General features: G+C 47.2%; 2 protein-coding genes and 1 non-coding gene across 4 annotated transcripts; 2 read left to right on the forward strand and 1 right to left on the reverse strand.

Moving 5' to 3' along the window:
• Window positions 1-1,453: 1,453 nt before the first annotated feature.
• Window positions 1,454-19,021, reverse strand: PIDD1 (p53-induced death domain protein 1). Of its 2 annotated transcripts, none has more exons than XM_009919384.2 (16): window positions 18,910-19,021; window positions 16,799-17,170; window positions 14,641-15,054; window positions 13,727-13,930; window positions 12,807-12,861; window positions 12,401-12,602; window positions 11,598-11,726; window positions 11,100-11,279; window positions 10,313-10,460; window positions 9,150-9,285; window positions 8,767-8,917; window positions 7,085-7,208; window positions 5,934-6,052; window positions 5,399-5,506; window positions 4,227-4,432; window positions 1,454-3,498 (listed from the first exon to the last, which is right to left on the reverse strand). In XM_009919384.2, exons 2-16 carry the CDS (start codon window positions 17,061-17,063, stop codon window positions 3,261-3,263), a joined length of 2,679 nt encoding a protein of 892 aa, XP_009917686.2. In that variant the 5' UTR covers window positions 17,064-17,170; window positions 18,910-19,021; the 3' UTR covers window positions 1,454-3,260. The 2 variants fall into 2 exon arrangements, with proteins under 2 accessions (XP_009917686.2, XP_069659634.1); XM_069803533.1 differs by lacking the exon at window positions 18,910-19,021 and adding an exon at window positions 17,942-18,352.
• A 1,368-nt stretch (window positions 19,022-20,389) lies between these two features.
• Window positions 20,390-25,738, forward strand: RPLP2 (ribosomal protein lateral stalk subunit P2). Its single transcript, XM_069803535.1, has 5 exons — window positions 20,390-20,504; window positions 21,095-21,218; window positions 22,832-22,880; window positions 24,586-24,684; window positions 25,110-25,738. The coding sequence occupies exons 2-5, from the start codon at window positions 21,096-21,098 to the stop codon at window positions 25,184-25,186; spliced, it is 348 nt and encodes a 115-aa protein (XP_069659636.1). The 5' UTR covers window positions 20,390-20,504; window position 21,095; the 3' UTR covers window positions 25,187-25,738.
• LOC138689491 (small nucleolar RNA SNORA52) lies at window positions 23,042-23,169 on the forward strand. The gene has a single exon (XR_011328314.1). It is a non-coding gene; the product is annotated as a small nucleolar RNA SNORA52 (small nucleolar RNA).
• Window positions 25,739-25,945: the final 207 nt, after the last annotated feature.

Here is a 25,945-nt window from a genome sequence, read left to right on the forward strand (position 1 = left end):
TTCTGTTGGAGATCTGCAAGTTTGTGATGTAGAAAAGGGTTTAATTATGAGAGTTAAAGAGGTACAGATGTTACAGTCACAAAAGGAAAAGAAAAAATGTTCCCGCTCCCGAACAATTTCCCTTTAATTTTGAATTTTTTTGTAAGCAGGCTTTTCCTGGTTGAAATTTATTTGGGGGAATTTTGGACACATCAAGATTGTGCACAGTAAAAACCACAAAATCTTCCAGATCATCAGTAGGACACTGTAAGGTGCCTACTAGCCACCAGGAAAAGCCAGATAGCTGGAAAGGGACTACTCCAGTATGTGATGAATTCATGAAAGAAGCCAGAAAGGAAAGCAATCTTTTGATTCAAAAGATGAATGCCATGTTGGTTTTTCTTTGCTGCTTCAACCATCTACTGCAGCTGTAATCAGCATTTCCTGGCCATAGCAACTACAGGCTTCCAAAGGAGTTACTGTGCCTCGAAGAGATTATTGATAAAGATAACACACCTGAAAATAACATGCTTTCTGTTGACTCTCATCCAGCTTAAATATTTGCTGCCAAGTCAGCTGAAGGAAAGAAGGTCGGTTGCTCTGATTTCCTGCTAGCACCTCCATATCCTCAGCTGGGTGCTTGCTTCGGTGTCACTGCAAGGAGAAAACCAGGTGCCAGCAAGGCAGCCCAGCCCAGCAGCTGCCACTCAGCAGTGAAAGACTGGAGATAACAATACTTGTCTGGGGTAGTTACTTTACTTTCCTTAAGTTATCGGCCCAAATCCTGAAGAGCTGTTCTACTGATAATACTGTCTAGGGTTTGGTACCTCCTATCGCCTAGCCTGGTTGTAGCCCATACCTAGAGTAACCTAAACACCTAGCACTAACGTCCCTCTCTCCTAGCCCAATCTATCTGTTGTCTGGAAGAGCTGTAGCTCTGCCGATGCCTGGATGAGCCCTCCATAGAGTCCAGCCTACCCACCCCTTATTTTGGCATTGCCTAACAACTCAGCTGTTGCCTGGCCATCACAAACGGAAAGCTACATGCAGCCTAGCTTCATCCCGCTGTAGCTGTGGATGCTACCTTATGCTACCTGTAGACGTCCTCAGCATAGCTTTGCCTAGCCAAAAGCCTCCTGCACCTTCACTGGAGGCCAGGCTAAACCTACACACTGTCCCCTCTAGACTAGCCTTGTTGCTTCCTAGACCCTAGTCATATGCTCAGCTAGTCAAACCCATGCCCCCAATGTTGTGTTTCCAGGCTTAGCCCCACTGCAGCCAAGCCAAGCTACAGGGATACCACTAACTCAGCTGCAGTCTGTCCTGCTCTTTGCAGCTAGTGGTACCCAAACAAGAGCTCTTCTCCCATTTCTGTGCAGCACAGCCAAGCTCACTCATGTCTTTCTGCCAGCAAGTTTAAAGGGACCTGGCTCTGTCTAATACCTCGAGGTATTTATGGATTAGCAGACCATGCTGTGAAACAGTTCTTATTTTATTCCCAGTGAGAGCAATATGCCCAAATGCATCTCTCCAAAACTGGAGGAAAGAACAAATACCTTGTTGGCATACATCAAAATTACAGACAAGAACATATGACACAGACTACCAGAGAAAACGTACACTCAAAGAGAACTGCTGACTTGAACACAACATGAGACCTGAGGGGCACCATGGCCTAAGAAATCAGAGCTGAGGAAGTCCCTAGGCCCAAGGTGACAACTCAAGTCTGCAAGTCCTTGTCCAGTGCTCTGGACCAGATGCTAATCACTCCATGGCCTGAGATGTTAGACTGGCCTTAAAAAAAAAAAAAAAGCAGAACGATTTTATGCCCTCTTTGAATAGTACTGATGGCAGGTCTGAAACACAGCATCAGGGAAACCACTGATGATTCTTCACGGGGGGGAAGAAGACACCAGGATTTCTCAGACCTGTGGCTGCAGGTTGACTTTGGGTGTTGCAACCTGGCATTTTTATACAGACTTTCATTTTTCAGACTGAGAATAGCCCTTTAAATATTGCTTAGAGAGTTATGCTGAATCCAAACCTGTCTTGAAAGAATTGAATTTACGTAGATGACAGTATTCTTTCAAAAAGCTTGCATGAAATTTCCCACTGTCATTAGTGGATTGAGGCCCTTTATGAGATGGGGAACAGGAAGAGAAGGGCACCTCAGTACTCAACGGCTGAGCAGTTAAAAAGCAATAAACACTTCCAGCCTTATACATGATGTTCAGACTGCAAAACTGGGAGGTTAGCTCAGCACAGTTCACGCCAATCCCACAAGTGCCTATTTCACAGCTGGTCAGACCAGTTTTTAAAATGCAAATTTAATACATGCTTTTCACCAAACTTCATGAGGGGTCACACCTTCACCACTACGCAGGCATATTTCACTGGAGGATGTGAGGAATATCCCTTTGAAACTGCAAGGGAAATTTTACTTTCAAATTAGAGTCTCTCCCAGAACAGCAAGGTTATGGATTTTTACTTATTTGTAAAATAAAACTGGAACTCTGTCAAAGACCAGCAGCACGTAGGTGTCATCTAAAAAGCCTGGCAGGTGCAGCAGCCTAGGGACAATGTGAAATTTTATTTGTTCCAAAATAGCTTTTGGAGCAAAACCAAAAAACAACAGCAATTTTGCTAGAAATTAGTTTCTTCTCTTTTCCCCACCAATACTTAGGTTTTGTTTTGGGCTTGAGGGAACTGGAAGAGATTTGGCAGAAAACAGAAAACATTTTCGTGGGGAATACTGTTCACATTTTCATGTGAGCAAAACACATGATTAACAGAAATAGCTGAACAGTCCCCACCGCACCATAGGCCTTCATAACACGAATGCACCTCCGCTTTCCCATCAAGCACTGGAGCACAGACAGACCCAAATGCTCACACCCAGTGTTTCCAGCAGAACACAGTTTCAGGAATAAGTTATAAATAAATATACATAACATGAGTATTAATTCATTAAAGGCTACTTTAGCCACTACTCAACTGACAGACACTTCAGTCTCTGAATTTCTCCACGTTTCTGAAAGCTAAAGCTCAAGGTCAAGAACTGGAAGTACAGAAAAGGCTCATAAATACACTCTAAACTGCCTGGGATTGGCAGAAGTGGCATGTGAGTACAGACCCAAGAGAGCTCAGTAGTCTGCTCACAGGTAAATCAATGCCCAGCTCCTTGGGAAGACACTGGCCCTTGAGGTGGGAGCAGTCCCAAGACATTGTCACTCCGGGTACACAGAGGGAACCCATATGAAACCCAGTTCTTTCTGCTAGTGCTACATCATAGCTATTGCAGAGTCCTCAGTGCTGCTCTCCTGCTCCAAGCCCACCCGGCGGATGGACTCCCTGTATTTCTGCCGTCCCAGCTCAATGATGGTTTCGACCTCATCAGCGATGTCCTCGCGGCCGCTCTCTTTCATGGCTGTAATCAACTTGTTCACACAGTCAGGATCCTCCGAGTTTTGCTGAGCCCATGAGAAAAGCATGTCCAGGATCTGCTTATCAAGGTCCTCTCTGAAGAAAGGGGGAAGCACGGAAGTAACCAACACACTCTCCTGACTGGCAACCCAAAGAGGCCTTACCTGAGTCCCAGCCCATGACTGGAGCCCCAGAGAAGCCATCCAGACACACAAAGCACTCAGTGGGCCTGCCTTTTCCCCACCCATCATGCAGGAGTTGCAGTTCCCGCACTAAAATCTCTCTAGAAAATTTTTTCCTAATGAAAATATCAAATTAAAGCATTCTGCTTTTGAATGTAAATTCCCCACAGGAACAGTACTTTGGTCATAACAAGTCTCATTCTTTCCTACTGCGCTGGCTTTTTGGTCAGACTGCATGTCGCATGATGTGCCACAAGCTCTATTTGAATAAAGATGATATTCACAATTAATGCCATAGACCACTGCTCATTGTCAGAGATGGAGTCTGGCCAGGAATCCAGATCACAGAACAAAACAGGAATGTGACTCATCTGAACTACAAAGTTCATCAGGTTTGTTATTTCCCAATTTTGTTTTTCAAACATAAAGCTTTGTTTTATAACAGCAAGAGAAAATAATCAGTTTTCCATAAAAGAAGGTAAAGTTTTGAGAAGAGCCATTAGTCAACCCACCTTTAATCCAGTGAAACAATTTCAGTGGGAAAACTTTTAACCAGCTAAGCATTAATTTATACTCTTACACTGCAGATAGATAGATAGATAGATATAATGCATCACTGTTGATCACTGTGTCCTATCTTACCTGTTATTGTATCCTATGCGCTCAATCTGCTGATAGGTCAAGCCCAGGTTCAGACCGATGGTCTGCCAGTCAGCTCCCATGCGCCTGGCAATGCTCAGCAAGTTTGCCTGTGTCAGGTAGCCAGTCTCCACGTTGCCCAGGTTCAAGGGAGGGAAGGAGAAGCCATTCAGGGGACCAGGGTTCTCAGCCCAGCGGGGTTTCAATCGCTGGGTCACAGAAGAGAGAAAGAGAACATGCTAAACAAATTGTTTTTGTAGAGGACAGTGTCTGGCCATTCAGTCTCTACACTGAAACTTCCTTCCTCCTTCTGGGGAGGAAGGAAAATCTTGGGGCTGAAGAGTCAGGCTGTAAGAAGCAAGGAGCACTCACACTGGCAATGACCAGCAATGCTCACTGCCTCTGAAAAATATCAAATCATAGTGTTCACAGTCATAGCTCACACTGGAAATTTCCTTTCTTGTCTTTACAGAGCATTTTTCAATGAACCATCTCCTCAAAGCATATTTACCTCACTGGTAAGAGAGCACTTAATCTAGATTTGTAATTGAGGTTGCATGTTCCAGAAAGGGATGTGAAATCATGGCACGTGATCTCAAGGGAAGCATTCAGCCTACAGAGGTATTTATTGTTTTAAGCTTCTCAAAAATCAATTAAATTCCGAAAGCAAAAGTTGCATTTCTCACTGTAACATACAGCCAAGCCTTTAAAGGCCAGTGGCTCACACCAGAATACTTATACTCAATGCCTGTATTCAAACCCAGCCTAATTACCTCATCCTAGACCTTTCTTTTTTCCTGCTGCATGAGCTGTGTGACTAAGAAATTTATAAACAAAACAGACGCTTCCCTTAATTACAGCAAGCTTCCTCCTGTCCTACATCCCTCATTCATTCAAAGGATCCACTCTCTCTGATCACCCATTCAACAAGCCTGTGCTCGACAGGCAAGATGAGTGGGAGAGATGGAGACCACTCCCAGCTATTGTGCTTCTCTTTTCAGAAGAGCTAGCTCATGGTGAGTAGGAAATCTCCATCATGACATGGTTGGGCAGCCATTTGCTGCAGTCAGTCATTGCATCTGTTTTCATGGAGGAAGACAAAATTAGCTGAGCAGGAAAGGCTGTGCTCTTACCCCATCTAGATTAATTTTTCTGTAGTAGACAAAACAACTCACAGGCAGTTTGATGGGCAGAGTAGCGAGCCAGAGGGAGTCTGGTCCTTTCCTCCTCCTGCTGGCATCTTCGGGGATGCTCTCAGGAACTGCCCCTCGGTAGAAAGAGACCTTTGCAGACAGAAAGCATGCAGTGAGGCTCAGATTCAAGCACAGTGGCCAAGCCTGTTTGCACCATGTCTTTTCTGCCTGGGAAAGAATGAATTCAGCATTTCTCACCTATCCTCAGTCCATAAATATGGCCTCCCAATTAAGTGCAACTTGGGAGAAGCACTTAGGTTCTGCCATAAAGGCTGGACTTACTGCCAACACCCCAAGAGTTAATGGCAGTAATGTAAGTCAGAGAGCTAAGTGATCAGTGATCCTTCCAGACTAGTGTTCTTGTTTATTCAGGGTTTAGTCAGTGAAATGCAAAGCCAAGGGAAAGAGGGAAGGAAAAGAGTCATGCTCAGCGCTCAGAGATTATTATGAGGAGCACTGTAAAAGTGATGATGATGATGAAGGAGGAAACAAAAAGTCAGTGTAACTGGTTGCTCACCTGGCCTTTTACAGCTTGGCCTTTCCTGTCTACAGGGGAGGTCACGTAGATTTCCTTCATGTTCTTCAAGTGGGAGTAAAAAATAAACAAGAGACGTCCATCCACACAGTCAGGGCGATCTGTGCAGAGAAGCAGCAAACACTCAACTTGTGCAGAAAAGCGTGCAGCCTTCCAAGCATGGCCTACAGCCCATCACCCACTAGCAGCCTCCATACTACTATCTAGCTACTATCTACTCCTTCTACTCGTGCCTGAAAGAATTGTAATCCCCACTTCCTCACTGGGCGATACACAAAACACTGGCTGTGGAGAAAGCATGTCCTACAGGTGAAAAAGGAGTATGGCCACAAGGTGGAGATGAAGTTCAAGAACGGAAGCCAAGGCAGGCCAAGACATTCAGATGGAGTCAAGTCCATCCTTGGCACTTGCCTCCCATTCTTGGTCCATTCTACCCCTTGGAAGGTAGAATCAGCTGCAATAGCATCCTGTAATGCACAAAAATAGGTCATCTATCTCTTCACCATTTCTGCAGTGGGCGCAGAAATAAGAATAGAGCTAAAGGGAAAAAATATAATCAGGCACAACATTCATATATTTAATTATCTAGAAATTAAGTTAGAGTCCAGCCTAAATCAGGACAGAGGGACAGACTCTGGCCTCATGAACTCCACTGAATGACCAGTGCCCTTTATTATTCTTCATATTGTTGTGCTTAATTTACACCAATAAAACTGAGCTGTATGTTCAGGTTTTGCAGAAAATGGCTCAGTTTGCAGCTGTAACAGGTCCAGACACATTGGGGCATAAAACATTTCAGTGTGGTATCTAAGATGCCAGGAAAAGGGCATTGCTGGCTGCAGAACCAGATCAGTCATAAAATAAACACACTTGGCTATTGCCCTCTGCAGGCTACAACAGCATGAGAGGAAATGAAAGCCTGCAAACAGCACTTTCATAGGGAAAAGTAGACACAAATGTTGGGTGACCAGAGAATGTGCCAAGTTCAATGTCCATGGGTTAGCTGCTGTGAGTAGTGGGTGAGCTGGAGACAGAGAGGCATGCCATGGAGGAGTACAGCCCCCAGCAGAAACATGCCTAGGGATAGAGAAGCACAGGAGGTAGGAGCAGAAAGAAGTCCAGTACTACCATACCCATATCAATGCAGATGCCTCGCTCAAAAGCTGCAAAAAATTGCTCTCCCTCAAACATCTCCACCATGTCGGATGGTTCAGGTCCTCGATAGCGGTCCTGCAGCTTCTTCAGCACTGGGTCCACCTGACAAGGATGACAACACAGGACCCCGTGTTTGGTCTGAAGCACGTCTGTCCTGCGACCCATGTTCCTACACCCATGATGTTCCTCTCACTCACCTTCAACAAGGGAAGTACATTTTACACAGAAAGGATGTAAACAAATGAACAAACACCCACCCCCTCCTATCTCAGGTACATTCACTACAGACAAGAAAGTGGTGCTCTGAGTTTTGTGGCCTCCCTATTTCTCTTTTCAAGTAAAAAGCAGAAAAGCCTATGTGGACTAACAAAGATAGGCCATCCCAAAGCTTTCATTAAAAAAGCATTTTCAGCAATGTTTCTATCCTTTTAACAGGTCAACAACCTTCAAAGACAGGGAGCGATTTACTTCCTACCTTATCCCCCTCACAGTATGCCATTAAAAGACATTTTCTCTGCAAAAAGCCACATGCTACAATAGCACACAGCTGAGGACACCAGAAAGCTCATTTTGGCTTTGCAGCCTGTGATCACACTGTCAGACCTGGGGTCTCAGAGGCAGTGCAAGAGTCAGCCTAGAGCCGAGGTGTCTATTCTTCTTTCTATTTGTAACTATAAACCTTCTCTCTCACCCCATGACCATCCCTGGCAGGAATACAGACACCCCCAAACCCCGATCTCACTGTGAGTGCCACTGCTGCCTCCTCTGGAAACAATTTTAGCCCAGAACCCAAGATATAAAGAATCCTTACAGATGTTTATGCCCACAGGTCATTTCAATACAGGAGAAAAAACAACAAAAAAAAAGGAGCAACCAGACCAGAGGATTATGCAGAGAGTTGGATATGCAACCCAGTTCTGGCAGTCTGACAAAATAACCCTCACCTCACTGAGCTGCACTGTCTGTCAAGGTATGTGCTCTATAAACACAGATGCACACTTACTTTGCTATCACCTGAAGCAACACAGCTGAGGGCTGATACCCCTAGGGCAGAGGCAGCAGAAGAGAAGGCATGAATGCTTCCCATCTCCTTCCATACAAAGTCAGCCAGGTTAGCTCAAACTAATAGCATAAACTAACCTCTTGTTGCACTGAAACAGATTAAGGAGGAGTCATATGTTCTGTTCCACTGCTTGAACTCTAAACAGCAAGGAACTTTGGGAAGAGTACCATTTCTAACCACTCCAGCTGAAACCAAAGCAGTGCTTCTGCCCACACTACTAGCCCACAGCATACAAGTGACATGTTAACTTTAATATCTTTGACTGAAATTTAAGCCAACATGTTTTGCCTAATGTTCACTGGACGTGAACAGCACACACATGGCCAGTTACTGTGGCTCAGCTGATTTTAGCAGCCCAGTCCTCAAGGTTCACAGGGCAGGAAATCACTGCATAGCATCCACTGCTGCATAGAATTTTTCCTTCTTCCCCCAGCTCCCAGTGAGCTGGTGTCACACTACCAACACAGTGTGGTGACAGCATACCCCAGCCATGACCCTGAGGCAGTGAACAGGACCATTTGGTGCACTGCTGCCCTTACATCCTACAAAGGGAGGCCCAGGAAGCTCAGGAGCAAGGCAATGCAACCCAGATCAGACCTTGTGCTTGGGGACACACTGTAGCAGGACTTGCTCGGGGTCCTTCTTCCTCTGCAGAGCGATGAAGTTCACCTGGTACATACGCAGCCGCTCATAGACTTTCTTGGCAATGCCTCCAATGTAGGTCTTGGTGGTGTACCACAGCCAGTACCTGGCAGACAAGGAATTAAGAAAAAGGAGGGATCCTGCCTAGGAAGAGAAGCCAGCATCACACCCACAAGACTGTAAAAAATGATGGGTAGAGACAAAGTGCTAAGCTGGGCCTGACTTGCAAAGGGCAAAGGGAATAGGTACGGTTAATGGCATGACCCCTTGGTCAGAGTGTGGGAAAAGCAAGGCAGAGGAACATCCCATCTTTTCCTCAGGACTAATCCTGCACTTACCAGGAGAAGTGGGTGACTTCAAACACTGCATAAAGATGGGTGAATTCCAGCACTACCTGACTGGTAATGTCATCCCAGGTTTGGCCCTCCAGGTCACCATGGAGAAGATGCAGCCTTGACCGATCTAAATTTAGCCCTAAAGACAACAACGATCAAGAGATGCTATATCCAGCAGAAGCCTTTATTCATGGCTTTACAAACCCAGCCACAGTTTTGAAAGATCCACTTTTTAAAAGCACCAAATTAAGGCTCATGGCCTTCTCTTCAGGATCCAGGACTGAACTTTGGTCAAAGAGCAGCAATAAAAAGAGGAGGCTACCCCAATGCTTCCAGGACATTCTGGCAGAATATGCAGACTTAAACCTATAGTGTGCTGATTTCCATGAACAGCTTCATTAGACAATTCCCATCACCAGTATCTAGAGTTATTAATTAAGTTCTATCTCTTTCTAAACATACATCCCACAGACTTTTCAATCCTGTTGCACTTCAGACATACAAATACCTGGTAGTGTTACAATGAAGGCTAAGCCACGCCCAAAAATATTTTACTTCTTCACAAGCAAGCCAGGAAAGGTCAAAGAAAATAGGAATTAGGAGACACAGGGTACTCAGCATGCAAATAGAGGAATCCCTGGCAAGGCTGAGGCTGTTTATAGCAGTATTCAGAGTGGGAGATGGCTTACTGTATGACTGTACACTTTGAACTGCAGTGGGTCACCACCTCATTTGTGAGCAAGGAATAGAGAAGGCAGACCCCTGGAGGCAGCATCTTCATTACCTGCTTCAAGCTATTCCTAATCATGAATCAAAGCCTTTTTACAAAGCATCTCCTCAGTTGGCAGGAGTGCCTCTCCAACCTGTCATGCCAAACCCAGCAGTCTAAATACACATGCAGTTCGGCAGAGAAATCCATTTGCCAAGGCCATTCTCCCAGCTTGTGCTGTTGGTCTGTGAAGCCCAGCACTGGTCTGCTGGACCTGAACTACCTTCAGCTCACACCACCCCGCACCACCACTCACTCAGCAGACATACCTTGCTGTTCCTCCAGGAAAAGCAGCAAGCTTTATTATTAACAGGAGAGGCACACAAAACTCCCAGCTTGCCATTCATGGTTTTCCACATATGGTGCTTCTCTTTGCCAATTTTGGGAATAAACTGACCTGTGACCCCAGGCGGGAGGGGCAGCTGAATTCTCACTGGCCTGAGAAAATCCACCAGGGAGTCCTGGGAGAGGCAGAGCAGGGGACTGGCTCTGCACCCTGCATCGGCCGTGATTTCCTCTATCTCTTCTGCAGAGACTGACAGCACCTGGGCGTGGAAGACAGCATGGTGAGCGGAGCAGCCAGGCACCCAAATTCCTGCATCACTCACTAGGTTCCCTCAGCACCCAGCAGGCAAATGCTGCTCCTGAGTCAGGGCCCAGTGAGAAATGGAAGCACAGTGAACTTTGGCTGAAGTCTGCTCTAATACTGGTGTCAACCTGGCAAGCTGGGACAGACCAAGGTATTACAATAGCATTTAGCACTATCTAGCAACTCTACAGAACAATTAATTTTAGTGGGGTGGCCTTAGAATTAGATCCACATAAATAATCCTCCCCAATCTCACTCACTGAGCTGTTCTGCCAGGCTCAGTATGTTTTGCAAGGGAACAAGAGGCAAGATCTCCTTGTATTCCCTTCACAGCAGCCACCTGTTGATCTGCCAGAGGGAGCACTGGCAGATCTGCAAGGAGATCCCTTTCCCACACAGGGCAGCTTGGAGCACAGCCCATTTTGCAGGCAGGGAAGCTAAGGCAGAAGGTGATCTGAGATGGGTCAGCCCATGAAGCATCCATGTCACACACGAATTATCCTAGGGTGGACATCTCACCTTCAGTTCCCCTACTTGGCATGGGACAACAGCTGCAGTAGGGCTTACCAAAGCTTGTTTTTTAAAGCATGCATACCTGCAGCTTGACACTGCGAGTCTCTTCAGTGACTCCAGGAGGAAAGGTCACTTTGATGTTTGGATCCACACTGGAGAAGAGCAATGTCCCCTCTGTTGGCACTTTGCATTCATTTTGCACAAGTCGAGACACAACAAGGAACCAAGAGAAGTGAAGGACACTACAGTGAGCCACATGCTTCTGTAACAGAAGACAGGGAAAAAGAGAACACATATAGGCATATAACGTAATACAATAAAGGCAGGAAAATAAATGCCAGTAACAGCTGAGCAGATGAAAGTACTAGAACAGGGATGAAGCATGGCAGGCTGCAACTCATCAACTTCAGGAGACACACCTCCATGAGAGAGGAAACCTGGAGCTGAAATCCACTACATTTTATAGCAGCTGGTCAAAACACAGCTCACGAGATCTTTCAAACGGGCTCACTCTTGGCTGGGCAAAACCAAAAAGGGGACCAGGAACAACATGTGTCACTGGTCATTCTGATCTGCTTACTTTTGATTTTCTCTTCTGCTCCACTCTTGTTCTCAGATCACTCCAGCTCTGCCCACTGAAGGTCCGAACTACCACCTCACGCTGGTGAAGGGTTTGAGGGGAGGCATATGGCAGCCACATCTGCACCTCCTGGCAAAAAAGGATTCCCGTGAGACACCAATAGAAAGGACAAAACCAAGCCTAGCTCTGCTCTGTGGCTTCCTGTGCAGACAAGAAGGGAGAGGGTGAAGCACAGCTTGTACGTAGGGAGTGGAGGAGGAGATAGGAACCTGCTGTCCTGCAGCCTCCAGGGAGGTGACAGGAGATGTCAGGTCTGCTATGTAGTGTAATGTCAGGAAAAGTTCAGCAGCTTGTGAGCAGAAAGGGCAAAGCAACTTTTGCAGTGAGTTGCTGTCAGCCATGATGGGGCTGGTGGTGTAAGTACTCACCAGCCTGAACAAAAACCACACAGTTGGACTTTTAGGGAAGGATGTGAACCATTCTCCTTGCAGGCTAAAGCCAAATCCTGGAACAGTACTTACCCTCTGGCACAGGAGGAGGGTTGTGAGTGAGGAAGGTTATAGCTCAGCTCAAGCAGGAGCAGTGGGGAAGGCAAAGGAGCCAAACCAACACAGTGCCAGAGAAGCTGCCTGTGTCCTTTCTGAGTCTTTGCAGTGGGGCTTCTTTGCAAGGCAGTTCTACAGCTACTTAAAAGCAGCAGTGATAGGGGTAGCTGTCTCAAAACTCCCAACACTCTCTCAGAAGACTCTGCTGAGCTATCGCAGAGGCACATTGATCAGGAGGTGGCCTGGATGTGTCCTCACCTGCTGGAATTTGACTCCATGAGGCTGCAGCTCCAGGACTGTACTTAGCAGGACATCATGGTGCCTCAGCTTTACCCACTGAGGATCCGGTGCGAGGGTTCGGAAGTAGATCTGCAGAGGGTCAGAGGCAGTCCCCGGTGGAAAGTAGAAATGGATGCCACAGGCCAGGACCACTTTGCAGCCTTCAGAGGTGACAGTAAAGCTTCCAGAAGAAATGCATGAATGTGTGACACCATGCAATGACTTCGGCCCTCCAAAAATCAACAGTAGAATCTCCTACCTTGTGTTTGACTGGCCTACTGAGGCCATAAGCTCTTATACACACGTGCAATACCCACCATGCACCAATCTTGTCTGGGACCTTGTTACACCACTGTAATATAAACTCTTAATAACAGAGGCTTACCTGTCCTCTCCTGATGCAAGGAAGAGTCTTCGTAGCCCTCCAGCACTGGGTTCATCTGCAGCAATAAGATTTGGGTAGGAGGAGGAGACAGAGGTTACTTAAACCAGGGTAGACAAGAAAGGCTGAACTCGCATTTCAGTTTTGGCTTAATCCTAATCTGACAGAAGTTGCTAACAGAACCCTTCTCACACTGCAGCAGGCTTCAGATCAAGCAGCAGCAGGAGGATGGGAAGAGGCCTAGAGGTCCCAAGACACACTGGAACTGCTGACTGTCCCCCAGGAAAACTCAGAAGCAGGGGGAATTAGAAAATATTTCAATCTACCAACCTTGCAGCTCTCAGGGCCATGTTTCATTGACTGGGGCCACCCCTGGGAATCAGCTCTTGCTCTGCTGAACGTTAGCACCATTGGGAAACCCTGCTCAGATTCCTGCTCATTCATCACTTTCGTTTTGGACAAAGAGCTGCTCCTCTGCAGCCTGGGAACCACAGGAAAGCAGGATGTAACTGCACAGCAGAATGACCTCTTATTGCTCTCTGTGCTTCTAGTATAAGCCACCACAGCCTTAGGGCCATGCAGCAAGTCCAAGAACTGGTGCTCACCTCTGCTAAAAAGGCTGGACCCCTTTTAGGGGCCTCTCCTGATCCATTTCCTGTGAATCCCATTTTCACTTCCACTGTAAAACCTTTCCCAACAAGGCCAATTCCAGGGACCACTGAGCCCTTCGGATGGGCCTTGAGCTCATAAAAACAGAACTAGTACTGTCTGTATCTTTACAATGTAATAATTATTCCAGGCAAATAAATACTGATCTGATTCCCCCCTGCTTGTCTTCTCTAATCCAAACCCATCCACACCATGCTGGGCTGAGTGAGGGAACAGCTGGGCAGAACCCACAGGAACAGAAGCCTTGCAATTACCAGCCTGCAGGGATGGCTCAGTTTCTCCTAAGGGATTGCCTTGGAGGCGCACGAATGGCGAGGTCTGGATCTCGGGAGGCACAGTACGGAGGCAATTGTTCTGCAGATCAAGTCTGGACAAGTTGGGCAGGCTGGCAAGTGAGGCAGGGACTGTCACCAGGAGATTGCTGTGGAGATGCAGCCGCCGCAGAGACTTCAAATTGGCTGCAGGTTAGAACAAGAAGTGACCCCCCAACCATGCTGTTAATTGCATTGCACATCAGCTCTAACACCCCTGCCACTCTCTTCATCACGTGTGCACACACACATGATAAGGCAAAAGCACAAGAGCCCAATATCTCTTTAGCTCACAAAATAAAGGGGTCCAGGGAATTAGCGGACAGGCAATGCAGCCTCCTCTGTCCTCTGCTTTTCAGCACCCAGCTATGAGTATGGATGTAAGATGCTTCTGTAACAGCATTAATGACAACCCTGGGCACAAAGTAATACAGGACCCAAGAGCCAGGAAGCTGGGCAGCAGAAGTCAGAGCCTGGTTCCGTGGACTGGTCCACACTGGACAGTGCAATTTCAAGCCCAGATTTGCATCCTATTAAACCCCAGCTCTTCTGGTTCCAGTCCTGGGTGCTACCCAAAACCAGCCAGGCAAGATCCTCAGCTATTGTAAATTGTATTGAAATCTTAGCAGTCTTGCTGATCCACAGAAGCAGAAAGTGTAATCCAGAGAGTAGTTAATGCTCAAAGAGACTGACTGAACCAAGCATGTTTCTTCTGGATATCCCTTCCATTTGGCTGTAACGTAACAGATGGTTTGTGCTAATAACTCTGGGGACAGAGACCAAGGGCCTCAGGGGTCCTAGACTACACCAAAAGCTCGGCAACCCCTTGTCCTTCTTTTCACCTAGAAAATAGTTACCTAAGGAGTCTGGGATGCTCGATAAGCGATTGCCAGATAGATCCAGCTCTGTGCAGTTGCGCAGATTCCCAACTTCTTCTGGGAGGAATTCCAAAGCATTTTCTGAGAGATCCAGGTCCTGCAGCACTGCCAGCTCCCCAATGCTCTGAGGTAAGTCCTTCAGCTGATTTTTCATAGCAGAGAAGAAAGTCAGCTTGCTCAGAGAGCCAAAGTCCTCAGGGAGTGCCACCAGGCTGTTGTGGCTCACCAGGAGCATGCGGAGGCTGGGGAGGTGCAGGATGCAGCTGGGAAAGGTGGAGAGGCTGTTGAAGCTGATATCCAAGTGGGTGAGACACCTCAGGTTCCCAACATCTGGTGGCAAGCTTGTTAGGGAGCCATAGTGACATGAACCAAACTCATCCCTGGCATGGCCACCTGGGTGTGGAGAGAAGTGGAGGAAGAGGTCAATATGCTACAGGGATACCTCACCAGCCTCACGTGAGACTCCTTAGCACAAAGACCCAGAAGATGGGGTGTTACTGATCACAATAAGCAGCACTGATTACAAAGTAGTCATAGAGAAGTGGGGTTTCTGCTCCTTGCCTCAGTTTTCTGATCAGTGAAAGGGGTATAATGGTGAAGATCTGTTATGAAACCAAGAGATGCCACAGTCAACCAGTAGAGCTCTGCTAAACACATCTGGAGTTGAAGCTCATAAAGAGCCAGACCACTCCACACATCTACCACCCTTCAGCAGGGTGGCCCATACCCCTCCAAGCCTCCCACTCTCTCTCCCCACCTCTTCCCCACCAGCACCAGTGGCCAACACACAACACTTTATGGACTAAGGAGACATTCCTCACCCTCCAGGCTTTGCCCATGCTGTTGAGGGATGAACAGCCCTGAGGACTGAGATCTTCCCTTGCAAGACTGGAGAGCAAACATGAGGAAAGCAGTGAAAATGTGGAAAAAAAAGCAGGTAATTCAGTGTTGTGTAGGCCAGACAGCACAGAGAGGGAAGGATAAAAGTCCCCCACCCCAGCTTATGACACTTAAACTGGAGAAGGGCTGCACCCACTGAAAGTAAGTTGAGCAAACAAAAGGAAATTCCAAAACTCTCCATTTCTTCATCGTTTCCTACTCTCCCTCCACTGTTGTCTATTTGTATACACATACAGCAGCAGACGCCAAAGATTTTTTATACTGCATAATGGCAAAAAATAAAAACAATCAAACCAACAGACACATGGCACTTTGTACATAAGAAAATCTTAGCAAACTATTTTACAGCATTTCAGGATGCTCAGGGTGTGTTTACATCTCATAAAACAAGCCTGATAAAAGGTACTGCCATTATCGTCACATTGCTAAAGGGGGGAAAGACAAATGAAATTATTCACATGGGAAATCTGTGGCAGATACAGAAACAAACCTCAATCTTTTCAGTTTTTAGCGAGAACCCTGAATTCTGGGCACAAACTCCCCCTTTTTCTCTCATTTCTTTTTAAAATTCCACCTCCCAAAGAGCAAGTGATTCAGTCTGATACAGAAATTATACCATTTGTACTGAGATCCTCCTACAATAAAGAGATGAGAAAGTCAAAGAATGATCTAATATTTATAGGTCTAACAGTTACTACAGCTTGCCAAATTACATGCACACCCTGAGTCATACTTGTGATAAAATGTTGAGCAGCCTCTTCTGGTCTGTCTTGAACTCTGCTAAACCTACGCTCACTGATGCTAAGCAAGGATTAAGCTAGGATTGATTCAGATGGAAATGCAGCAAAGACAGGTCATTATATCCCCAAAAATGAAAGAGGGGCTGAACATTTACCAAAAATCCAACACCTTCCAAAACCCCTGTCCTCGCATAGCTGTGCAAAAAATGCTCTTCTTCTAGAGGATGGCTAAAGAAAATGTTGCAGCATCAACCGAACCAGACTTCAAAAACCTGTCCCTAGGTGGTTGAAGAAACAAAGGAAGGAAGTAAGAGTCTAGAAGCGGTACCTTGCTGAAATCTGCATGCAGCTCTGAGCAAGGCTAAGAACTAAAGCTGTAGTAAGGGGCACTAGAACAAAACAATTCCAAGGGCAGTTTGTCTTACAGGTGTGGAGAGAAGGATAAAAAAAAGACCTGAGCCTAGAAAAGTTGGATGGTGACGGGTCCAGGAATTTACCTTTGAGCACCAGGGATTTCAGGTGCTTCAGATGAGGAAGGATGCCCAGCGTGGTGCCAAGGAGGCGATCGTTGCTGCTGAGTCGGAGGAACTCCACCTGGACCACCTCTCCCCGCCGTCCCTCGAACAGCTGGAGGAACCGGCGGCAGCCGTCAGGATAAACATCCAGGTTCAGCCTGTTGTCTGCAAGGCAGGAGCCAGCGAGCACAGGAGCCCCCGAAGTCCCCTCCCCGCACTTGTCCCCAAGCCCCAGCAGCTCTGCCATCTTCTGCGTCTTGTCGACGGGGTCCAGACATGCTCTGACTTGCCAGGCAGGCAGGCACCAGCAGCACCACAAGGCAGCTGGGATTAGAAGGAGGAGGAAAGATGGCTCTGAAAGAGAACACAAGTGAACGATGAAGGCCTCCTGCCCCAGCCCAGAGTGGATGGAAACAGTTTATAATCACAGCAAGAGGGCAGGAGGGATTACATGTGTGTTACTGAAAGCTTTGTGGGCAGAAAGCACAGAAATGCAGGGTGACGGATGCCATGGAGGCTTCTCCTCCTAGGGAAAACCTCTGAGTTTTCCCTGCCAACATCTTGCCAGGGAATGGAGCAATTACCCACCATCAGAATAAATAGCAATATTAACTATAAAAGATGTAAGTGTAAATGCCTATGCCTTATGCAGATTTCAAAGTGCCTTAGCGGGAAGCTTTACAAGTGGAGGAGAAAACCAGAGCAGGGAGAGCTGAGCCAGGAACAGAGCTCAGAGGCTGCTTGCAGGCTGCGATGGGTCCTCATCAAACCCAGCTGTGAAACCGGGTGCCAATGGGATAAAAGTGAGCGTAGATGAAAATGGGCAAAGGGCAGCAGAGCAAATGTGGCAGGGCCAGGGAGGGGGTTAGAAAAGGCACGTCCATGGCACAGGAGCACTGGACTGCACAGTGGAACTGGGGGTCTTCCAGATTTGCCTCCACAGGGATGCTTTAAAACAGCAAACCGGGCATGAAACCATGGTTGGCTAGTTACTAGCTAGTCCTTGTTTCCTCCCCTCACATTACCCTCCACGGATAAAGAGAAAGGGGAAAAGCAGATCACATAGTGCATGCTAAAAAGGATTTAAACCTAAAGGAGCAGAGGTATGAAATTTGAACAAATTACTTATTCCTCTGCCTTCTTAGCTTGAAGAAGCCTTCATCCACCTAGGACTTGCAAAATCAGCCAATATCATCATACCACACTGGTAGTGCAAAGATGAGCAGAGGCACCATGTCTGTTTTCATACCAGTAGTCACGTTCTTCCAAGTTGCCCATTTCCTGCTCTTTCCACTTCCTTTATCTTTTGCAACTCCTCCTGAGCCTGGCAATTAAACTAACTTATGGTGTGAATATCAGGAGCTCTTTTTAAACCGTGCCATGGATCAAATAGGTGAATAGAAGTTTCTTCTGAGTGAGTGACACAGAACCACAAAAAACTTGTAACGGCTTAAATGTCCGAGGCCAGCAGAAGCAAGCTAATGCCCCTGCAACACCCTGAGGAGCAGTGCTTTTTACTGTTAACCTGTGGGACATGGCAGCACTGATGTTCCCAAGGCACAGTCTGGGGGGGAGGCATCACACCCGGCTCCCTGGAAGAGCAGAAACCTTACAGACACATAAGGACAGGAAGAAAAAGGTAAATGGAAACTGCTGCTGCTTCAGTAAAAAGCTGTACACAACATATACACAGCTCTCTTACAGATACGCATAAGCAAAAAGACCATCTGCTATAGCTTTGTAAAGCTATTGATGATGAAGCAACCAGAGGGCAGCTCTGAACTGGCCAGCCTGGAGAGGCTCGGAGACCAAAAATGCAGCCTCAGGCCTGCGTAGAGGACACGGGCAGGCACCCTTGTGCACAGGCCCACACACGTGCACATACACACACACACACTCGCGCCGGGCTGTCCTCACCTGCCCTGCCGCCAGCTCCTGCAGCCCCAGGCCCCCATTACCATACACCCCACAGGGCCCCTGAGCCGAGGCGCAGCCCACGGGGACCATCCCCCGCAGGACCTACGGCCGAGCAGCCAGGCCACACGCAGGGTGCCCCACTGAGCACGGCCACACTTGTCTCACCCCCTCCGTACCCAGTCCCTGGCAGACAAAACCTGGGTCCCGAAAGCCCGGCTGTGGTCGGTCTGGTTAAGCTCAGCCCAGCACAGCTTGGCTCAGCTCAGGCACTTCCTGCAAAGTTTGCAGGCGAGCAGGCTGCCGGGGCGGGACAGGCAGGAGGAGGTGCCAGATGCAGCAGGCGGCTCTGAGGAACCAGGCCCAGGCATCCTGCTGTGAAGAAAATGTCACAAAATTAGGTTTTCCTAACACCGCCACAGCCTCAGCACCCCAGCTGGTCCTGGTGCAGCTCCCCTGGCCTCAAACATGAGCTCAGGCTGCAGGGAACAGGAGGCATGGCCAGCTTCTGGTGTTGTGCTCAGTCGCTTCAAATTCAGGGATAGAAACGTAGCAGGAGTGGGGGCTGCAAGCCTGGAAGGGCACAGGGCTGGGTGCTGCAGAGCCAGTCCTCAGTCCGCCCAGAGCCACGGGGCTCTGTCACTGCTGGGCCTTTGCTGCCCTGTGCACTCCGGGAGGGCACCTGCCTTCCACTAGCTGTCTGGCAGTGAGGGATGCCATTTGGTCTAACACTGTGTCCTGGTGAGGCCCCACAGCATTTGTGCTGCTCTCCATTTCGCTCAGAGGGGCAAAGCCGGGTTTTTCTGTAACGGCAAGTTTCCAGCTGGCGCCTTGATACCGTGGCAGGGCACTGCTGCCATGTAAATGCCCTGGGAGAAGTGCCCCGTGCTTAAAGCTGAACACAAGCTGCACAGCACCGTGAGGGAAATCTCTCTTCCCACAGGGAGTAAGCACTAACTTCTCTGAAGCACTTCCTCAATTACAAAACTGGGAGCCTGGTTGTTCTCTGGCAGCACCAGAGTTACCAGAGAAGCGGAGAGTGCTCTCACCTGCACAGGGGATTTCTAGGGAGCCTCCAGGGTGACAAGCCAGGGTCAGGCAAAGCCTCCTCACAGCCCTGCTGCTGCAGTGGTTCTGGTTTATTTGGGTCCAGTGGATTTTGCCACAATATTAACTTTCCACCTTTATTCATTTCCCTAATCCGGAAAGAAATCAAGCAACCCAAGCACAGGCGGTAACTCTCGTAATCTCGCGGCAAGACCTTATAGCAGGACTACTAACTCCCGGCCTCCCTGGAACAAGAGGGCAGGCGGCCCGCTCCCTCCTGCGGAGAGCTTCTCCTCAGCGGAGGGGCCTGCGCTTCCCGGGAGACCATGGCTGCGCCCACCCCGCCAGGGCAGGGCAGGGCAGGGCAGGGCGGCTGGCGTCGCCCGGTCCGCGCGGGTGCCGCGGTCTGGCGGGGAAAAAAACCGAAGTGAAGACAGAAAATCAGTTGCTGAGGCGGATCCCCCCCCACCAGCCCCTGCCAGGACGCGCCGGACGTGCCGACTCTGCGCATGGGCCGCTGCCGGTGAGGAGGAGGTGGCGGCAAAGCCCGCGGCTCCCTATTGGGCTGCCCGCTCCCTGCCGACCTGGCCCAATGGCAGCGCGCGTTGTTGAGGGGTGACGGGAAGAAGGCGTTGCTGAGGCACCACCCCTTCCCTTTCGCCGCCGGGCTGCCGTCGCGAGCGCACGTTCCAGGCCCGTCTGCCCTGCCGCCGCCTCCTCCTCCCAAGTAAGCGCGCGGCGGTCCCGTCCCCCCCATTCCCTGCGGGAACGGTCGCTCCCGGCCCACCCGTTCCAGCCCGCGGCCGCCAGCGAGACTTGGGCGAGACCACTTGGGGCGGGGGGGGCGGGGAATGGCGGCCATGTGCTCTCCCGGCCTGGGCCTGGGGCAGGGCCCGCGGAGGGACGGGACAGGCGTAGGCGAGCGCCGCGGGGATCCCGGCCGGGGATGCCGGCCGGGACGGGGAGAAGAGGCGTTCGGGAGGCCGCGGTGCCGCTTTCCTTCGGAGAGGCGTGCAGTGCCGTCAGCGTTAGGCCGGGCCGGCTGCTCGGGCCTTGGGGCAGCTGCAAAGCCGCGGCGGCCGGCGCGGGGCGGGAGCCGGCGCGGCTTTGCGGCGTTTAATGGGCTGCCTTGTGCGGGGCCCCGTGCCGGTAGGAGACCGGTACCCGGCTTGGCGTGGCGTGGGTTTATGTTTAAATTTCGAGCAAAGTAATTGTGGCCGGGAGGGTGAGGCTTGCTTCCCCCAGCGAGGAGGTGAACCTGCTCCGGACGCGGAACGGGACCACCGGCACTGAAGACCCAGCTGTCTCGTTTTGCAGGATGCGTTACGTCGCAGCTTACCTTCTAGCGGTCCTGGGTGGCAACGAGTCTCCCACGTCAAAGGACTTGAAAAAGATCCTCGACAGCGTCGGCATCGAGACGGACGATGAACGCATGAACAAGGTGGCATTGCCTCTTAATTCCCAGTCAGCGTCAGATATGGGAGCCATTTCCTTGGCTTCAGTGTTTCTCTGGTTGCCTTGCTGTTGATCTAGTCTTTCTTTGTTCAGGTGTTTGCTGATCATTACACGTGTGATTTCTAAAACGCTGCTTAACCAGTCAGAACTATTTTTACAATGGTTTTGTAGAAGTCTGGCTTTCTTATTGAACACCTGTCCTCTGCAAAGATCTGTGTCAGACTGTTCAGTCTAATAATTTTCAGTGGGATGGTGGCAGTGGATAAGTATGTGTTGAAAATAAGTTCTGTTCTGACATAAGGTATAGTTTGCAATTAATGTTTAATTTTGGAAATTAATGCTGAAATGGTTGTGTTGAAAAAAAGCTTTTTAGGAAGAGAGTATCCTAATTAGAATGTTTCTTGTGATATAATAGACTTTCAGCCTTGTGGACTTAAAAATAAATGGCCATTAAAAAAAACCCCAAAACTAAAAAATGGTCTTATCACCTGCCCCATACCTGTATGCGAAGTGTTTCCAGAGAAGTGGAGGAAAAAGCAAGTTGCTTTTGCAGCTGGAGACAGTTTTACCACAGGTCCAACCAAATGATGGGTTGACTGAGCTGACAGCATCCTTATTATGGTGTGGGATGTTGGTTTGAACTCATGGTGCTCCTGTTTAAATGCCAGGTCTTTCGGCTTTAGCTTGTTTACATTTCTTTAATGCCTTCATAAATTAGTTGTTTTCTCTGATCTTCCAATATCCAGAAAGCTTCTCTGGAATTTGTTTTGGTCATGATTAATTAATCCTTTTCTGTTTGCATTGGCTGTATATTAGGCCAGTGTAAATCTAGTGAAGTCTTAAAATCACCTTCCTTCTGGATGAAGCAAGCACACAGGCACAGCATGTCACAGATGGCATGCTCTGTGTAAGCAGGAGGTGCCTGTTGAAAAGCTCTTGGTTAAAGTCCTTTGGCTTTGGCAACTCAGCAGTGTTCAGCACACTGACTCCTGGTAGCAGAGACTCATCAGTAAGGTCTGTAGCATTCTTTTTTTTTTTTTTTTAAGTGCTTGCTTGCTTTGGCAATTTTTGGTTTTGTGTTTTTCTTTCCTCATCCCGAGTTATACAACAATGGTAGTAAAATTGAAGTTGGGACTCTCTGTTCCAGTGCAAGGATACGATGGCCAGCTTGGCTGTAACATTTGGTAATGCTAGGAACAGGACCCTGTGGTTTTTGGTCTAGGGCCCAGTGCTTCAGAGCCTCCCGGTGGGGATTGAGCGAGATAGGTTAACAGTCCCTCAGTGACTAACAGACCATTAGTGGGGCTTCCTAATTGGCTCCACAACATCTGTGCATCCTTCTTTCTGCAAGTTCCTTGGATTTATTATGAATTTATTGTAACAGATTTCATGAAAAAGCTTTCACAGAAAAGTATAAAAGACTTAGCTGAAGTTTTCATTTCAATGTCCTATTCCTTCCACTGACAAATAAGGGACGTTGGGGCTGTATAAGCACCAGGATGGAGGTATTGCACATAATGATTATTCAGTACTTGTTTAAATGTAGCTTATACTCATGGAGTTTTGAAAGTATTAACGTTCTAAACTTAATTTACACAGGTTATTAGTGAGCTGAATGGAAAAAACATCGAGGATGTCATTGCTCAGGGTAGGTACAGTCTCTGAGTGTCACAGATAATTGCCTCTACTACTTTGGTAACTTAGACCTGAGAGTGTAGAACTGCAGCCAATTCCCTGATTTTTATTCATCAGTTTAGCTTTGCAGTTGAGGACTTTCATGCTGGATCTTGGCTGAAATGACTGAAATCCAGGTCCATTCTAATTCCCTGCAGGTCAGTGCCAGTACCTGCTGGGTTTCGCTTGTGGACCACATTAAACCGGAAAAGCATGTATGAGCTTACTGGTAGTCTGCTCATGATGTAGTTTTCTGGACATGTTGATCGGAGAAAGAATTAGCTGTCCTCCAAGTTCTCTGGGAGATTTTTTTCTTTGTGTTTTACACAACTGGTGCATACAAGTGGGTAAATGGGAAGAACAGACTGTTAAATGTAAATAAGTGTCAATTCACATTAAGGGTACAGTTACACCCTCTGCCATTAATACAAGCCCCTCCAATACACATCTATTCTAGAGCTCCTTGAGTCTGGCATTTCCTTTTCTCTCAGATAGGACTCTGAGTGCTGACTTCTGTAGAAGCTTGTGCTCTTAACCTGCTGCCTCTTACCAAAGCTGGAACTTTAACATTAACTGACTGGGTCATAGGGCTGAAATACAGCAGAGCTGAGATAGCACAAAAAAGTTTCTGATTAATTAATTTCTATTTTTTTTGCAAGTGTGTAGGCACAAGGGAACTTTTAGGCATACATTTGCTTAAAGGTTGCCAGGACTTTGCCTGGCCATGCTGTTATGAGCAGTAACTGGACATTTCTATCCATGTAGTCTGAAGACCTAAGAGAGCCATTATGCATGTGCTTACAACACACTTAACGCTATCTCTTTCTGTAATACTTTTTCTTTAAATAAATTGTTTCCTAGAACATACTGACATGCATATGAAACATGTTTGTTTACGTGGCTAGTTTATTAGAGCTTGAAGTAAAAGGGAATTATTTAGAAACTGATTCCCAGAAATTGGAATACAGGCAAACATACTGTGTACACAACCTCTGAATGCCATGGGAGCCTTGGTATGTGAAAAGCAGATGGCAGAGAACTAGCTAGCTTTCCAAAGATGACCATAAATCAGAAGTCAGTTTGCTAATCTCAAAGGAGATGCAATAGGGTTCAGAGGGTGCTGGAGAATTTGTTTAAAATGCTGTACTCTTTGCCATAAATACATCTTCCCCAGCCCCTTTTTTCATGTAACTGTGATCCAGGCATGCCCTCACAGTTCTTTATACCATTAAAAAAAAAAGCGGGGGGGGGGAAGCCAGTGCTGCCTATATGTTATTTTTGAGGTATATTGAAATTGTCAATTTCTGGGCTATTGTGCTGTATTCAGGAAACATAGGGGTTTTCTGTATGTGTAAAATTGGATGTATTTACCACTATTTTTATATGAGAGTTTTGGAAAAAAAAATAGGGGACTGTGTGCAGAAGAAAACTCAATAGTAATGTGCTGTCAGTGTTCTCAGGATAAGTCTTTGTGAATCTTAAACTCTGAGTTTTTTTCACAAAAGAGTTTATGCTTTCTTGTCATGGGTGCAGCCTCTTGTTCCTTTCAGCTAACAGTGACAGGCTCAGTCCATGAAACATAGTATCTGGTTTTTTCTGCACTCTTATTTCTCTTCCTTTTCATCTTAGCTCTGCGCCTGCCATGAGCATTTAAATACTTTCTCTTCTGTCCCACTCAGGTAATGGAAAACTGGCCAGCATGCCGGCTGGGGGAGCTGTGGCCGTCTCTGCTGGAGGGGGCTCTGCCGCTCCTGCTGCAGCTGCTGCCCCTGCTGCCGGTAAGTATGGGTGGAGAGGCATTGTTACAGGGCAGCTCTGTTTTTCTCTATTAAAATCTAAAAAATTGAGTCCAAATTTCAAGGCTTTTCTACTTTGGCAGTTCACTATGTGATTGAAGTGTAAACTGAATGGTTACTTTTCCTTTGGGCAATCGGAAGCATTTGCTCTTTATCCACCTTAAGATTGGTCTGGCTTAGAACCAAGAGTCAGACAGACTTCACTGTGTAAAGCACATCCCTTCAGTAGCAGTGTCTGTGTCTCCTTGGTGTTTGTATTTGGCTATTGAAAGGGAATGAGATGAACCATGGAGGCTGAAATACCAATAATACGGAAGATGTGAACACCAAAACATGTGTCTTGAAAATCTGTGGTGCAAAAAATGTAAATACTGACCATTGGCTTGGTCTTTTTTTTTTTCCTTCAGCTGAGGAGAAGAAAGAAGAGAAGAAGGAAGAGTCTGAAGAATCTGACGATGACATGGGATTCGGCCTATTTGATTAATTATTTGTTATAGAGAAATTAAAATTCTTTTTTAAATGTTTTTTGAGTTTATTATTATAACCATGCAAGTGCTGTTGGATTCAGACAGCTGTTCTTAAAATAGCTATGAGAAAGCTTTGATTTTTATCTCTGAAACTGGTATGTGAATTTTATGACAAGCCATGGGACTGAACTCTTAAAGGAATTAGGAAATGGCTAAGCTATGTGAACCTGGATGCTTGTTTTGACACTGCTGTTTCTTAAACAGTATGTGGAAGCTGAATCTACCTGATGTTAAGTTCACCTTCTCCATACTATTTTGCCATCCCAGTTACTCAGGAAAGAGTCCCATCTATTCAGCAATGAAAGGACTTTATTTTTCAGGATCTGTTTAATCAATTCCAAAACATGTGAAATTGAATGGACAGCAGGTCTGAATTAGTCCAGAGACATTGTCATTTCAGAGCTAGTTACAGCAATTAGTTTTTGTAAATATCTAAAAGCACTGATTTCACTGCTGGGTCAGATTTCCAAGATCTAGGGACAACAATAAAATGCTTGACTGTGCTTGGATTTCATGTTACATCTGTATGCTTAACATAGAATCTGTAACAAAAAAAAGACTGCATCCTGTTCTTCATGGGACACTGAGATCATGCAAAGGTGCTCTTCATACTGAATGGCTGTTCTGGGGGTATCTGAACCAATAGGATGTGAATCACCTTGATCTGAACAAAAAGAAACTATTTTATGAGGAGAATGGTATTTCTGGAGAACTGA

Source organism: Haliaeetus albicilla, chromosome 16, assembly GCF_947461875.1.
Source record: "Haliaeetus albicilla chromosome 16, bHalAlb1.1, whole genome shotgun sequence".
NCBI classification, from domain to species: Eukaryota; Metazoa; Chordata; class Aves; order Accipitriformes; family Accipitridae; genus Haliaeetus; species Haliaeetus albicilla.

Bases quoted from the DNA above. Each gene is read 5' to 3' on its own strand.
- PIDD1 (XM_009919384.2), bottom strand. From the start codon at position 17,063: ATGGCAGAGCTGCTGGGGCTTGGGGACAAGTGCGGGGAGGGGACTTCG. The intron at 12,862-13,726 runs GTAATTGCAAGG...TTATTGCTGCAG, and splicing joins TGAGCCATCCCTGCAGGCTG to ATGAACCCAGTGCTGGAGGG. The intron at 4,433-5,398 runs GTGAGTTGTTTT...TCTGTGACCCAG, and splicing joins CTCTGCCCATCAAACTGCCT to CGATTGAAACCCCGCTGGGC.
- RPLP2 (XM_069803535.1), top strand. From the start codon at position 21,096: ATGCGTTACGTCGCAGCTTACCTTCTAGCGGTCCTGGGTGGCAACGAG. The intron at 22,881-24,585 runs GTAGGTACAGTC...TGTCCCACTCAG, and splicing joins CGAGGATGTCATTGCTCAGG to GTAATGGAAAACTGGCCAGC. The intron at 24,685-25,109 runs GTAAGTATGGGT...TTTTTCCTTCAG, and splicing joins AGCTGCTGCCCCTGCTGCCG to CTGAGGAGAAGAAAGAAGAG.